This window comes from Perissodus microlepis, chromosome 13, assembly GCF_051167445.1.
Source record: "Perissodus microlepis isolate ML-2025 ecotype Zambia chromosome 13, ASM5116744v1, whole genome shotgun sequence".
Classification (NCBI taxonomy): domain Eukaryota; kingdom Metazoa; phylum Chordata; class Actinopteri; order Cichliformes; family Cichlidae; genus Perissodus; species Perissodus microlepis.
This window is the reverse complement of record NC_140473.1, coordinates 14,639,416-14,653,813: the sequence shown is the minus strand read 5'-3', so window position 1 is coordinate 14,653,813 and position 14,398 is coordinate 14,639,416. Positions and strand designations below refer to the sequence as shown.

The following is a 14,398-nucleotide window of genomic DNA, read 5'->3' as shown; positions in this document are numbered from 1 at the left end:
TTACCAGAATAGTGTAAAAGAAATGCAAACACCACATTTAATGGAAGTGTAAGGCATATACTGAAGGAAAAGAGAGCATGCCTTTTTTATTATTTGCCCCTTGCGTTTAGTCGTGTAAGATTACGTAAGAATAGCATGGTTTAACCTATAGTGCTCAGGAGGTGAGCATGTTGGAGTCGGAGGCTAAAATAAGAGTCCAGCTTTTTAACCTCGGAAGGAGCTCGTCAGCTTACAAAGGTTGGTTAACACTTCTCGTTTTGAAAGTGTGACGGCTATATGACGGCTTGACCCTACAAAAGAGAGGGCAACTTTGACTGGGGAGCTGACTCATATGTGTGAAAACGTATGTGTGATTTCCATAGCCACACTGTTATCTTTACTCTTTAATTTGCATTCGATAATTCTGGAACCCCCGGTTTTAAGTGCAGGCATTTTCACTTGTGATACTTAATCTCAGTACTAATACTGAGCTATGCTGAAGGACATTGCTAAGCCATTTTCTTTGCTACATCAGCGTCTCTGCTCTCTTTACTGAAAAACACCGGTTCACTAACTTATCAAGCTTGAAAGTCTGTGTAATTTTGAGCCTTTTCTTTTACTCCCAACTGCTGTTGATGACACGTTTCTGTATCGTCAATACTCACAAGATGGCGCCGTTTAGTCATTTAGCTAAACACTTCACAAGTGCCGCACACTTCTGTGTGCAGAGTTTCTGCTGTGGTTATTGGCTTTAATTCACATTCACGAATTGTGGTGTGTTCTGCAACGTTGCTAAAGGCTAGTTTCTGTATTTAAAATACTACATTAGCATATAAATACATCAACTGTCAACTTGCATGGGTTGCTCTTCTCATAGGTTGGTTTTGAAAAGTACTTCCTAAACACAAACAGTCCAGCCATTCTATTTATTACCAGCAAACAAACAAAAAGCACTTTGTTTCCAATTGTTTCACCAGCAAGTCAATTCCTTCACGCCAGTTCGTGACTCAAAGCCAGGTTTGTGCCTTTTTTTGGTGAGTCATGGGCCATGCCACTGTGATTAAATATCACAACAACCTTACAAGACCGGTCTATAAAAAGAAAAGGGACGTTTCTTCGAGCTACAGTGGGAGGGCCTCATCTAACCAGCTAAACAACTGTTATTTCACTTCTGCTTCTCTAAGGAAGTGGGAAAGCACATGACTCGCACCAGCTGATTTGAGTTGCTCAAAGTTCAGTCTACTTGGTGGAGATTAGTAAGAGGCGGGTACTTTTACAAAGGGGGCTGCAATGTGTGCACCAGTCATGTCTTAGCAGGTTTCTTCTTGTCCATTCCTCCTGACATGGGAACAGAAACAGACCACTCAAGTAGTTGGAATAACACAGCACAGATGACAACATCACCTTAGTGCCAGGAAAACCCCAGATGGCTCTTACACAAACTCAGGTAAAGAATGATCTGTTGCATCTAAGTATTCATGAATTTTGTGGAAAATATGAGCTGCCTTTTACTTTACTTACAGCTGTAACAAAATGTGTTGGCTATAAGTTAAGCCCTCTGATTCTTACCACCATTGTTCGTTATGAGTACGTGATTCAAAATGGAAAGTAGTCGAAATAGAGCGACTATAATATGGAAACGACACTCTGGCTACAATTGCCATGCAGTACAATGGCATGAATGTTTAGCAGTAAAACTCCTCACCTCCTGATATGCTGTTAAGCAGAAGTGAAACACATTGCCTCGCAGTATTTAAATAAAGGGCTTATTCAGAGTCACTTACTCCCAACAATGTTGTTCTATTACAAGGATAACAAGCTTTTGATTTTGGAAGTGCAGTTGTATTGAATTGACCTTAGGAGTGCTTATTGTGTCATTTTCACACAAGCGATAACTGGTGCTGGTCATTTAACACTACACTACCGGCCTATTCTTAGCAAAAGATCAGTCTTATTTTTTTGACAAAGCAATGGTGCGTGTGAAGCATGAAAAGTATCACACAGTAGCTCTCAAAGTACTGAAAGTTGGACATCCTTTGTAAAATGCAGACCCTTCATAAAGATTGTAATCAGTAAATGAGAATGGCACATGACTGCCAGTGGTTTGTCCTTCTGCCTATTTCTCAATTGAGACAGTGTGACCAGGGTTGACGGCAGAAGGTTTAGCTTGGGACAAATTAAACTGAGTGACACAAGTGAAGAAAATGTGATTAGATAATATTGTGAAGATTATATAACCTTGCTGTATCTAAAAAAAATAAAATAAAATAAAATAAAAAAAAAAGATGGAACAGTCATATTTTTTTCTTACCCCCTCCAGGAGCAAACCTTTAGAGGGGAGAGGATCAATAAGGAAACTGGAGAGCTGAGTGCTTCGGGAGAGTTAACAGTCTCTGTGGAGTTGAAGTCAGAGAAAGTGGAGGGCTCTTGTAGCAACCCTCAACTCACACAAGTGCTCAAAGAACAACTGCAGGAGCTGAGAATTCAAACAGCCTGTACCCCTGACCACAGAGCTGTTACTCTGGAGCAAAGAAAGGACCATCTGCGGAAAGTCCTGCCTCTATACATACAGGTATAGACCACTATAAGCAAATAAGTGCATACTTGCCACGGATTGTTCTTCTGTTTATTGTTTTCAGAATTATGTCTTGCACCTCAGTAGTCTACCGAGCATGTTATGTATTTCTGAATATTGTATAACACAGAACAAATTTTCTTCTTGAGAGCCTTTATTAGATTATGTCATTCCAGTTTGCAGTGGGGCCTAAGTTCAAATTTATAATCAACTTTGAAATGGGTAAGTAGATTGCTGGAGACAGTGTGGCATCTGGAAATGCTTCAAACCACAGGAATGAAGACTTAAAGCAACATTAGATGACAGTCAGATGTTTCAACCTTAGGTGATCTTATCACTGAGTGGTTCCCGAACTATTGTGTATGTTGTTCCTGTATCTTTAGATAATAATAAAAAAACAAAAACTCCTTTAAATTGGTGGCTTCATGCCTTACTTTGATTAACTGGTGAAAGAGGTTTTTCTTTTTTTCCTCTCTCGATGCATCCCAGTTATGAGGAACACTTACTGTTTTTTGTAACACTTGCATGCACTGTTTCACCACTGTGTTCTTACAAATGCAGACATAATTAGTCTCCATGCAACCACACGGAACCTGATGGCTGTGTGTGGTTGTATGTGAAAACCTCACAACCTCATAAGTCCATCTTTAGCAAACTAAGTAAAATCTGATATTTTCTCATGGAACTAAAGACTGTATAGTGTGTGGTACCTTTCATTATTTATAGTATAAAACAGCGGTCTAAATGTAATATTTTACTTAACTTAATGCCAAGTACTTAGTTAAGTAAAATATTAGTTATCTTAATGTCAAGTTGACGAGATTTGCTACTGAGAGGCAAAAATCAGTTGCATTTTAACTTACTCTTACACTCAGTTTCAAAGTAATTTGCAGAGAGAACTCTTACTAATTAAATTGGTTACATCAAACATGTTGACAGTACATCAAATCCAAATCAATATTTCTGTTCTCAGTTTTTACTTAAAGGTTTTCAGAGAGGTATTGGGACTGTATTTTGTTGTATAGAGATGGGGAAATTGTGTGAACAACATGTAACTTAGTACATGGCTACATTTACAAAAATCAGCTTCTTCTTCTTCTTCTTCTTCTTCTTCTTCTTTTATTAGTCTTTTATTTATCCAGGTAAAACATCTCACCGAGATTAAAAATCGAATTTCCAAGAGAGACCTGGCATCATGGCGACATAAGTCAAAATACATGTGATGGTTTCTATTCTTCGATTCCAGGCCTGTGAAGATGGTGGCCGATTTGAAGGTTTGGACATCAAGGGGCTCGCAGCTCTCACCGCTGACACTGTCATCAGCATTGTCCACAAGAGACTGGCAGACAGACCTGCAGGTACTGCTTCTTACAGTAAATATAGCACAGTAAATTAAGACTTTGGGACTTTCCTCCACCTACTTCTGCTATTTCTGGGTGTCGCTATTTTTTCAGTCAGTTATTTTGGCCACTTGGTAAATTGGATGCATATTGAAAATCAAAAGCATGCAGTATAGTGTAATGCAGACTGTTCTAAAAAATTATGAAAACACAGAAAGAGGTTACCACTTTTCTGGTTTTATATTTCTATTTCTCTGTCTCTCTCCTGTCTTACTCTCTGTTCCAACTGTTGCCCATTGTTTATGAAACTGTATATTTCTTTAGTTAAGAAAGAGAAAGTTATTTGAGGAAGTAAATACTTCTTCTTTTAGACACGTGATTTAATTTAGAAAAAGGCCAGCGTGGTCCCTGTAGTAGCTTATTAGTGATTTACCTCTTCTCAAGTTTAACCTTCATTTCATTTTAAATTAATTTACTAGAAACTGTTGTGTATTAAATAAATTCTATTTAGTTATACTTTACTGAAACACTTCTAACTTAAAAAAAATCTGTTTGTTAATTTGGATTTATAATTATGCCAGCACATGGTAAAGAACTAAATTGAGCAAAACCGCCGTATTTAACTGTTTTTGAGTTACATTAATGCCTTCAGATTGTCACAATAAATCTGTTTAATTTGTTTGTTTTTAATCTCTCAGAGGAGGCCCGTGAAAAGGTGGTGCAGTTCTTCAAGAGGCCAGATAATGACACAAATCATGAAATGGAAGAAAGTTTAGGATGGCTGCTGTTAAAGTCTCTCTTGCTGCTTACAGCTGACAGCTCAGTGAGTCATTAACAGTTTTAAAGCATAGTAAAGTTTCAGTTGGGTTACTACTCCATATTTTTAGTTGATTAGGTGAATTAATTATGTGTTTGTTTTCAGGATATACTGTCATGTATAAATCAAGAACTCCCTGGTGCTTTGATGAAATGTCTGTACCTTCTAGTGTGCCTTCCATCTAAAAAGGAGAGCATCAAAATAGAAGAAACCTTTCAGGAAACATTAACACAGGTTAGTAACAACTGACTTCTCCCTTTAGATCGCAATGGGTTATTTTTATTTCTGTGATTTTGGTTTTCTGTTGTGCAAACTCACATTTTCTTCTTTCCCCAATTTTTGACAAACCATACTTCTCTTGTCTTTCTCTTTTAGGTTATTCTTCAGCTGTGTAGGCTGCCAGTCAACGTGGAGATACTGGTAGAGACTCAGGAACTGCAGTGTCTTATTATTGGTCTCACATCATTATGGGATCAGACCAGTGCCACCTGGAGGTATCAAGCCTCCCGTATCCTCAAAGCAGTCTCTGCTGTAGCAACAAGCAACACTGTCCCCAGCTTACTAGGTAAGATAAAACACAAATATTTGCAGTAATTAACATTTTTGTAGCAAGTATAGTCTTCTTACTGATTTGCTTCTTACTTGTAATAGGCCTCATTGCACTCTTAAATATTGTGTCAAAACAGGATACATAGTAGCATGAGTGGGAAGTGATTTGTGCAGTAATGAATTAGTTATAGCAAGAAACATGATCTAACATCTCAACAGAGTTGTACTGAAAGTCACATGAAGCCTTAACAAGCACAAATAATTCATTCGAATGTTCTAGTGCACATGGGTTTACTCAATTTATTTTGGATACCAAGATGCTATCAACACTTTTCCATGTGGTATTTTGCTCAATTGCCTCTGTGCCGCTTTGCTGTGGAATTAACATTCTACTGCAGTTTGTGGAACTTTGCTGAACTTTGCACTAAGAAAAACATTTTATTAAGTCACTATTCAAGACTGCTATAAAGACGTGTGGTTGAAAGAAATTGTTTGATTGAACTGTAAACTTTTATGCAAATGGATGTTGTTGTCAATTCGCTAACCAAGAACACTGCTTTTCTCATTAGGCAAGAACTGTGTTCGCATCTGCATCCAGAACCTCTTGCACATCACTGGTGATGTCTCAGGATCACTGCTAGCTGAGGTGGCTGTGGCTGTGTTTAGCTTCATTAGAGACACCTATCACCTCAGTCCAGCCCTCTTCATCGAGTTTGACACAAACAATGGTTACAAGGCCCTCGAGAATATCCTGAAACGGTGAGAATAAAGGTCGCTGACACAAAAAACAATGAAACAGAAGCTGAAGTTAATGATACCCAATTAAAAACATATTAAGCAGACATACTTATCTAAAGACAATTAAATATGTTAAAAGAATTGTATTGTTGTTTTGTTGGTCTTTTTAAGCAAGGAGATGCACATTAGTGAAAGTTAAGTGGAATTTATTAGGATACAACCACTTCAAGTAATGAAATGTTTCATATAAAATCAATTTGGTTGGCCAGCACAGAGGAAGCTTTATTTATCTTTAGTAAAGAGCTTATCTTTAAATATTTATTTCTACTCATCATTTCTTATCTTTGTTGTCTCCTATTGTTATAAAATCATTAGCTGTGAGGAGGGCGTGTCCTTAGAGCAGTTTCAGCCTGTGGAGGAGTTACTGGCTCTCATTGGGTCTTTCACTCTTCTTGGAAAAACTGAGCTGAAAGTGGCTCTTTGTGTCACCAACCCCCAACCTTCAGGCTTTAAATTTGACCCTCCACTCACTAAAGGTAGGCCAAGCCTTCATAATAAGCTCTCTATTGTTATTCTCAGGACACCTGTCCCTAATTATCACTTAAGAGCTGATTGTACCTTGAGGATAAACTCTGTATTTGGAAGAGATGCTTCATATTCCAAACCATCTAATTAATATCAGTTGCATGGCTCAGCAAAGACAGAATCAGATTTCCCTCCCAGAAGAACCACACAGGTCATCCCTCCTTTGCACTTTTGCCTTTATATAACCCACCCAAACTACACTACCCACTTCCTATGATTTCCCACACATCCTGACTCCCCATACAGCTACCCCCACTGCAGCACACAACGCCCCTCGGGTTAACAGGAAGCTGAGGTGATTATGTCTGGGATGATGAAGTGGAGGCTTCCCCTCTAACTCTGTTAGGATGCCCCACATCCATTCACCACTGGCCTACAGCAACCAGTCATCTATCATGGATGCACACACATCTCTATCAACACTCATAAATAGAGTGTCCATAACAAACACATACATATCATCCCAGCATACACACAGACACACACTCAACACCCATCTATCACATCAAGGAGTAGATCTGTTTCCAGCAGAGGGACCAGGGACTGTTTTATGCTGACCTTATTTGGTTTTGATGCAATTTTGTGTAATCGAGAAAATGAATCCTATTACTAACCAGCCTTTTATTTATTCATGACAAACATAAGTGTGTTTTGGCACCTAAATGTAAGGCCTCCTCTTAATATTTTGACAGTACAGTAAACAAACTCTATCAAGGTAGATCATGCTACTTTTCTTTTGCACCTATGCATGCGACACTATCAAATCTTTGCTTGTATAACTCAATAGGTTTGTGAGATTGAACATGTGCTCTGTTGTTTATGTCTTTGTTGTCCTATGACATTCACATTGTGATGCCAGGAATTTGCATGTCAGAGCAAAATCGGATAATTCAGGTTTTAAATTCAAAACATATTTTAGCTAAATTGACCTCAAACTGATATTGTTTCATATTACTCTGTGTCATGAAGTAGTATAAGAGTGCATTCCCTACCCATTCATATAGAACATACTTTCTCAAATCTGATCAGATCTAAAAGCAAAAATCTTATTTTGAGAAGTGTTCTAGTCTTTGGACACATTTTAGTTTCCATACTCGTGTCTCCAGGTTTGGCGGTGAAGAACCTTCGTGCCTTCCACTTGCTGCAGGCCTCCTTGATGCATTCTGAGGATTCTCTGCTTGCCTGCCAGCTTCTTCGAACCTTACAGACAATATGGGAGAGAGACCCAGCCAATTTCTTCCTCTTGGAGTGGACTGTTCAGTCAGTGGCCCAGCTGGCTACTTGTGTATGGCGTAAACCAGCTCCTGTCCAGAAACTCTTCTTTTCCCTTGTAGAGATGGTATGATTTCTGATATTGACAGTAAAATACACATGCATCCTTTGTCATCAATGCAACAAGCATACAGGGCCTGATTAAATATCTTTTATTTATTTTTTATTTTAAACAGGTGATATTTAAGTTGAACTACATCCCCCATGAGACTTTACGTGCACTGTTGAATGTGTTGAAGCAGAGCTGGGCTGGGACTCTGGCCGGTGCGGTGGCAGGGATAGAATTTGGAGTGGTGGCTCTTAAGAGTTTTCACAAGTAAGCAGTGCAAGTTGTTAAAATATTTATCTTTTCAGTATGTTCCTGCTTGCTCGTTTATTTTTTTAATCCTAAAATAAAAAAAATATATATATATTGTTTTTGGTCTTGTTAGTGAAATTACTTTAAAAAAAGAATGCAGCCAAAAAACAGTTGTCTTTAAAAGCAAAAAAGGTGGGTTATTCAGATCATTTAAATGTCTGTCTTTAAATGTTAAAAATGATGTGTACTGCTCTTTTAATTTCTTTAAATAAAATCTCTGTTTTGAAGGATGACTATGCACAGTGCAATGCTATCCGAGGCGCTAACTGACTTGGGTCTGCTGGAGCTGCTGCTTGGAGAACTCCGCAGGAGAGCTAAAATCCTGAGGAAGGCTGGAGTAGTCTCTTGTCCTAAAATGGGTATAAATGATTGTTTCAGTTTCCTCAACTTGTCATATAATTAGTTGTACAAGTACTAAGTGCAGACAAAGGGTGCTTGTGTGACATAACGCCTGCCGTTACAAAAAACTTGGGAATGAACAGAACACTTGGCCATGAAAGAGTACTTAAGAATACAAAGTGTGTCATTGTGAAATGAAACTCGTATGCTTCTTTGTATTTGGGCATGTACCTTCGGTCTAGCAGGCAAATGTAACCTGAAAAGTGCATCTTTCATCCTGACTATGTGCCCTGCGGTTCACACCTTCTCTTTAGATTCTCAGCAGCTGCCATGTGTCGAGGACGGCGAGAAACTGCTCACTACTTGCATGCTTCAAGTTGTGTCAGCCCTTACTCTGCGTTCAATCAAAAACACAGGTACATGCAGTCATACTTTCCATATCCAGTCACTTGTGTAGCAGGCATAATAAATATTTATTTCTTTCATTTGTCTTGAAGCTGCACACTGTTTTTGCTAAATGTTTTGCACATGTATTCCAGTTTCAGTGCGAGACCTTGGTATGATTCCCTATATCAAGATCTTCTTGGATGTGGATCAGTATCGAGAGTCCACTTTGAGCATTTTGGAGCAGCTAGCTGAGATTAACCCAGAGGAATTCATGAGTACAGCCATTGGAGCTCTCTGCTCCTCCACACAGCAGGAACTTGGATTAAAGCAAGACCTTTTGCAGGTACTTTACATGGACCCTCCATCAGAGACAACCTCACACACACACATCCAGTGATCTAAGTTGAACTGTGCATGTAGCCTCTATATCACATCATAACAAATAGTAATACACTTAAAACATAATAAGCTTCTGAATTTATTTTCTTAGCATGTGGGACTCTTATTCCATTATGGACAAATGCAGATTGATTTGCTAAAATGCGTTTAGCTGTTAACTCTGGACCGATTTGATTAGACCTGCAGCCTTGTGCTGTGGCACTCAGAAGATTACCACCTCTATCAGATCAGTGAATGGGACAGATCCGATTAGACTTAACCAAGTTACACACCTACTGTATGTGTCCATTTTTATAGATGGCAGCAAGAAGACCACTTACTTGCTGATATTATGTGTACTTTGTGTGTGAGCGCGTGTGCTTGTTTGTGCACACATGCACGCTTTTTTTCTGGATGTGTGGGTATGTGTGTATGTGTGTATGTGTGTGTCTGTTCTTTGTGCTAACATGGTTATAGCAGGTGGCAATCAGATTGGGTGCGACCTGGGCTAGCAAGTGTTGAGAGCCATTGTGATTACTCCAGTTTCAGTTAATCACATTTCCCCCTGCGTTCTGTCTCACACATTACCTACCTGATGGATTAGTTCTCTAAATTTGATAAAGGCTAATGGGATTTTGTTCACTTCCAAAAACTAGTTACCAGAAATGATTTATGATTTATCTATACGTTTCATCTATTTTTTATGACACTGTTTTAATTGAATGGGGAGATCTTTTAAAAGCCAAGATTTTAGGCTTAGTGCCTATTACATTGCTTTATCTGTCAATGCTTTATCAGAATCTACTGGGTAAATGTATTATTAAGCTAAAATGTGTTTTAGTGTACATGCAGATTGTCCAAATGGTCTCAGTTCTGTCTTTGGTATTTCAGTCTTTGTTGAAGGTCTTGGAAAGCCCCAACAGTTGGGATGCCTTCAGGAGGGCAGGAGGCTTCACTGGACTGTTGTCTCTGGTGACGGACATGGAAGGAGCCCTATCTAACCCTCCGCAGGGAGAAGTGTGGAAGTCACTGGGGCATCAACCACTAGTTGACCACCTCCTCCTCACATTGCACATTTTGTCTGTGGTTGTGCATCTTCACACTGCAAATGCCCATCATTTTGAGACTGGTGGCTTTTATGAAAAACTGGCAGAGGCTCTACTTCAGCTGGGCTGCTTCCATGCTGAAGGCTCTGGGAGAGAGAAGTGGGTTGGTGAAAAGTGCTCCTGTCCCTGGACTGGAGAAGAAAACCAGGCTCCTGGAAAGAGCTTCTACCAGTTTGTTGATTTGGCAGAATCCCCTGTAGCTTCTGCCTCTCCCTCCACACCACAGCCCAATCTGCCTCTCACTCTTCAGACATGTATAAGGCTGCTCTCCTTTCTCGACCAGTTTGCCACAGGAACATACTCTCCTCAGAAGTTAAATTTGGGACCAGAGCGAGAGGATGGATGTGATGACGATAAAAGGAAATCAAATGGAACAGCAGCACATGAAGGAGTTTATTCAGGAGCTCCTCCTGCCCACTTGGGATCAGGCTCACAGTCCATGGAGGACAAACAGGGAAGTTCCAGAAACATGGTGCCCAGGAGTCCCTCAGTTTGCACGGAGTCTCAGTACAGGTGGATATTTCATTTTGGAGGGTTTTTCTTAATATAAATTTATGCATTCACATCTAAATTGTACACATAAATGTACTAATTGTCTGTGATGTCAAGTATTGACCCTTTCCCCCCCCTTTTTTTTAATCTCTTTTTTTATTTTTATGTTGCCTGGTTTATAGTAGGTTCAGTTGTGATCCTGTTATTCTTCACCCAGGAGCAATCAGAGTTATTATGACTCTCCTTCCATCGGTTTTTACTCACGAGGACCCACAGGTACCTTTCCATACCTGACATTTTACAATCTCTAATGTGCCATACTTTTTAATTCTCAAAGAGGCATTAGAGAAATTTATTTTCCTCTTTCACAGCTCTCAATGGAAGTCCAACTCTCACTGGCACACCACATCCAGGCAATGGTCAAATCTGAGCGAAACCGTCAGATTATGTGTGAGGGTGGGCTGGTCTCCATCCTCCTGGCCCACTGTCAGAGCATGTTGCTCACTCCTAACCACCCACTACATCTACCTGTTACACGCATTTTGGAGAAGCTCTCTTCCCAGTCCATCACTCCTTCAGACTTCAGGTCAGTTATGCAGATAAACTGGAGTTTATATTCAAAGTATTTCTTTTTTGTACTGAACTTACAATATTGTCTATATAACCTTTCCCTCCTCAGAAAATTCCTGTGTTTGGGGGATCCTCTCATGTGTTTGGGAGACAAAACAGCCAAGCAAATACAGTCAGAATGTAACCCAGAAACCAACGGACCTGTATCAAATGGTACACATGTGTCAGGGTTTTTTTTTTTTTTTTTTGTTTTTTTTTTAATCAATAAATATTTCATTTCATCCTCTTGAGATTTCGCTTTGGTTTTAATACATGAAACACATTAGATTTTGCTTGTTGTCTAAACCAGGTCACAATACAGGGGTAAAGACATTGAAGCGCAGCTTCAGTTTGTTGCAGTCTACAAACTCCATTGGTTCAGCAATCCCTGTCCACCAGATTCTCAGTCTCGTGTCCATGACTTCACCGCGGACCTTTAAACCACACAGACTCTCTTGCTCACCTGCTTTTGTAGAGTTTGACATGAGTGAGAGTGGATATGGGTGAGTTCTTGCTTCACTGAGCTTCTGACTACTCTTGCAATATTAAATAGAGTAGATGATTAGATGGGGTTTTTTGTTTGGTTTTTTTGTTGGTTTTTTTGCTGCAGTATCAGATTTCATCAAGTGATACGAAAGGAAAAATAGTGAGCATACAGTAGTGAAAAGAGATAAGAATTTTAAATCATTACGTTAATAAAATATTGTGCTGTAAGTGTTGTACGTAAAAATTACCTTATAATTTAAATAAATAAATCAGCCATTTGCTAAATACTTGTAATGTAACATTTTGCTTTGTAGCTGTCTTTTCCTCCCCTCTCTGGCCACAGTGAAAGGCGTGACTGCTGATTCAGTCTCAACAGGTGGAATTGGAGGAGGCAAGTCCCCATACTTTATTATTGCAGATTTGTGCATGATTCTGAATAACTGTTTAATCAGTTCCCTCTCATATTTTAGACTGCAGAAGTTTTCCACCTACAGCTGGTCTTTCATTTACCTGCTGGTTCCAGATCAACAGGTTCAGTTCAGCCTGCGATTCCCACCCAATCCGCTTACTGTCTGTGGTTCGCCACATGTCCCGCACTGAACAACAGTACATCTGTTTGTCCATCTCCTTCTCAGCCTATGACGGCTGTCTGGTAATCTCTACAGAGGAGGAAGCATTAACATATCTAGGTGAGAGTACTGTTTGGTCTTGGTATGAACTTAGCAGAATTTGTTTTGAATTTTAATTAATTTTTAGTTAAAAACATCAGTGTTTTTGCAGTGAGGTGTTTAAACTACAGAAACCATTATCCTCCATGTTTTTCAACAGATATGATGGAGCCGGAAGCTGAAGTTAGCAGTCCCACATCTTTGCCTACGTCGCTGAGGTTCCGTTGCTCCAGTATGCTGGTCCCAGGTCAGTGGCACCATCTGGCTGTGGTCATGGCCAAAGACTTGAAGAAGAGCTGTGTGACCTCGGCCTACTTCAATGGCAAAGCCGTGGGGACAGGAAAGGTATGCTGCTGAGAGGAGAGAGGAGCTGAACTGATTCAAAGTCTTACTGTAGCATTCATGTGTTCATTCATGTGTCCATTTCCTGTCAGATTAAGTATATTCAGCCATTCCCTGGTCAGTATGTCTCCATGGACCCCTCAGCTGTGATTGATGTATATGGAGTAATGGGGACACCTCCTCTCTGGAAGGAATATGCTGCTGTAGTGTGGCGAGTGGGTCCGTCTTACCTTTTCGAAGAAGCTTTGAGCTCTGAGGCAGTGGGTGCTATATACACACAAGGCACCGCATACCTTGGCAACTTTCTGGCTTTGCGAAACACAAGTGAGTCAGCGTTGCACTAATTTCACACATCTCTAATTTGTTCACTTTTAGTGAGTCATCCTAAATGGGCACTTTAGGTTTAGTCTGATTTTGTATTTTGTCATGAGTTTTCATCATGTGAACCTACAATTAAGTACAAGTTTAATAACAGTTCTCATTCAAAAAAAACATCATGGTAGATTATTTTAAATTATTACATCAGTTGCATGTAATTGCACAAGTAGTTTTTCTTCATATACAGAATTTGACAGTTTATTGTGATCCATTATGTGAATCCATCCATTGTGCATTGTTTAGCTTCACTCGCTGGACTTAATATACTTCACCGGTCTGTATTTACCTCTCTGCTTGTGTCCAGGCCATGATCGAGATCATGACTCTCTCCCTCTCAGACTTGTTCCTGAGGAGAGGATCTCATTTGGCATTAACCCAGCAGTTTCCACATTAACAACTGTTGTTCAGATCAGAGAGGATTACAGCGAGGTGGATTGCAGGCTGATTGCTAAAGAGGTAAGGTGAGCCTTTTGTTGAAACTAATCGTTTGTTGTTTTAATAGATTGTAGTAATCCATGTGTCTAATTGCAGATGGGGATAACATGTCGCGATCAGTCCACCCCTGTGTTCCTTGCTGAAAACATCAGCCAACACCTGAGTGGTACAGCTCGTACCATAGGAGCAGCGCTGGTTGGACATTTTGGTAATTCAAATATTGTACTGAAACTGTTGTTCCCTATTACTGACACATTCATTATTTATTTATTTATTTATTTATTTATTTATTTATTTATTTATTTATTGTTTTATGTTTGACTACTTCCTTCTAGGTGTGCGTACATTCACCCCTAGTTCTGCATCGAATGGTTTTCTGTACGTCGGTGGACCTGCTGTTGTTCTCAGTCTGGTTGCAATGGCACCAGATGATAGCTCTTTGTATGCAGCAGTTAAAGTCCTTCATTCTGTATTGGAGACCAACACTGCCATGCAGCAGGAAATGAACCGCATAAATGGATACAAGGTCTGTGAGATCTTCGTGTGCTGGAGTAGTACGGTTGAT

At 39.6% G+C, this 14,398-nt stretch overlaps 1 protein-coding gene across 3 annotated transcripts in view; it reads left to right on the top strand.

Annotated features, from left to right (window-relative positions):
* Positions 1–14,398, top strand: part of wdfy4 (WDFY family member 4) — a 41,822-nt gene continuing 27,424 nt past the window's right edge. Inside the window, exons 1-26 of one of the 3 annotated variants that reach the window (XM_084947962.1) lie at positions 1–237; positions 1,333–1,426; positions 2,300–2,551; positions 3,801–3,912; positions 4,593–4,717; positions 4,817–4,945; positions 5,087–5,276; positions 5,830–6,019; positions 6,374–6,534; positions 7,690–7,922; positions 8,032–8,171; positions 8,442–8,572; positions 8,867–8,968; positions 9,092–9,282; positions 10,209–10,936; positions 11,098–11,191; positions 11,287–11,501; positions 11,595–11,698; positions 11,835–12,027; positions 12,325–12,401; positions 12,481–12,699; positions 12,839–13,023; positions 13,113–13,344; positions 13,703–13,854; positions 13,930–14,041; positions 14,169–14,359. In XM_084947962.1, coding sequence (XP_084804088.1) covers positions 1,406–1,426; positions 2,300–2,551; positions 3,801–3,912; positions 4,593–4,717; positions 4,817–4,945; positions 5,087–5,276; positions 5,830–6,019; positions 6,374–6,534; positions 7,690–7,922; positions 8,032–8,171; positions 8,442–8,572; positions 8,867–8,968; positions 9,092–9,282; positions 10,209–10,936; positions 11,098–11,191; positions 11,287–11,501; positions 11,595–11,698; positions 11,835–12,027; positions 12,325–12,401; positions 12,481–12,699; positions 12,839–13,023; positions 13,113–13,344; positions 13,703–13,854; positions 13,930–14,041; positions 14,169–14,359 — 4,479 coding nt within the window. In that variant the 5' untranslated portion in view covers positions 1–237; positions 1,333–1,405. Of the gene's footprint in view, positions 238–282; positions 1,427–2,299; positions 2,552–3,800; positions 3,913–4,592; positions 4,718–4,816; positions 4,946–5,086; positions 5,277–5,829; positions 6,020–6,373; positions 6,535–7,689; positions 7,923–8,031; positions 8,172–8,441; positions 8,573–8,866; positions 8,969–9,091; positions 9,283–10,208; positions 10,937–11,097; positions 11,192–11,286; positions 11,502–11,594; positions 11,699–11,834; positions 12,028–12,324; positions 12,402–12,480; positions 12,700–12,838; positions 13,024–13,112; positions 13,345–13,702; positions 13,855–13,929; positions 14,042–14,168; positions 14,360–14,398 lie in introns of those variants that run through there. The other 2 variants (XM_084947963.1, XM_084947961.1) reach the window with 2 other exon arrangements.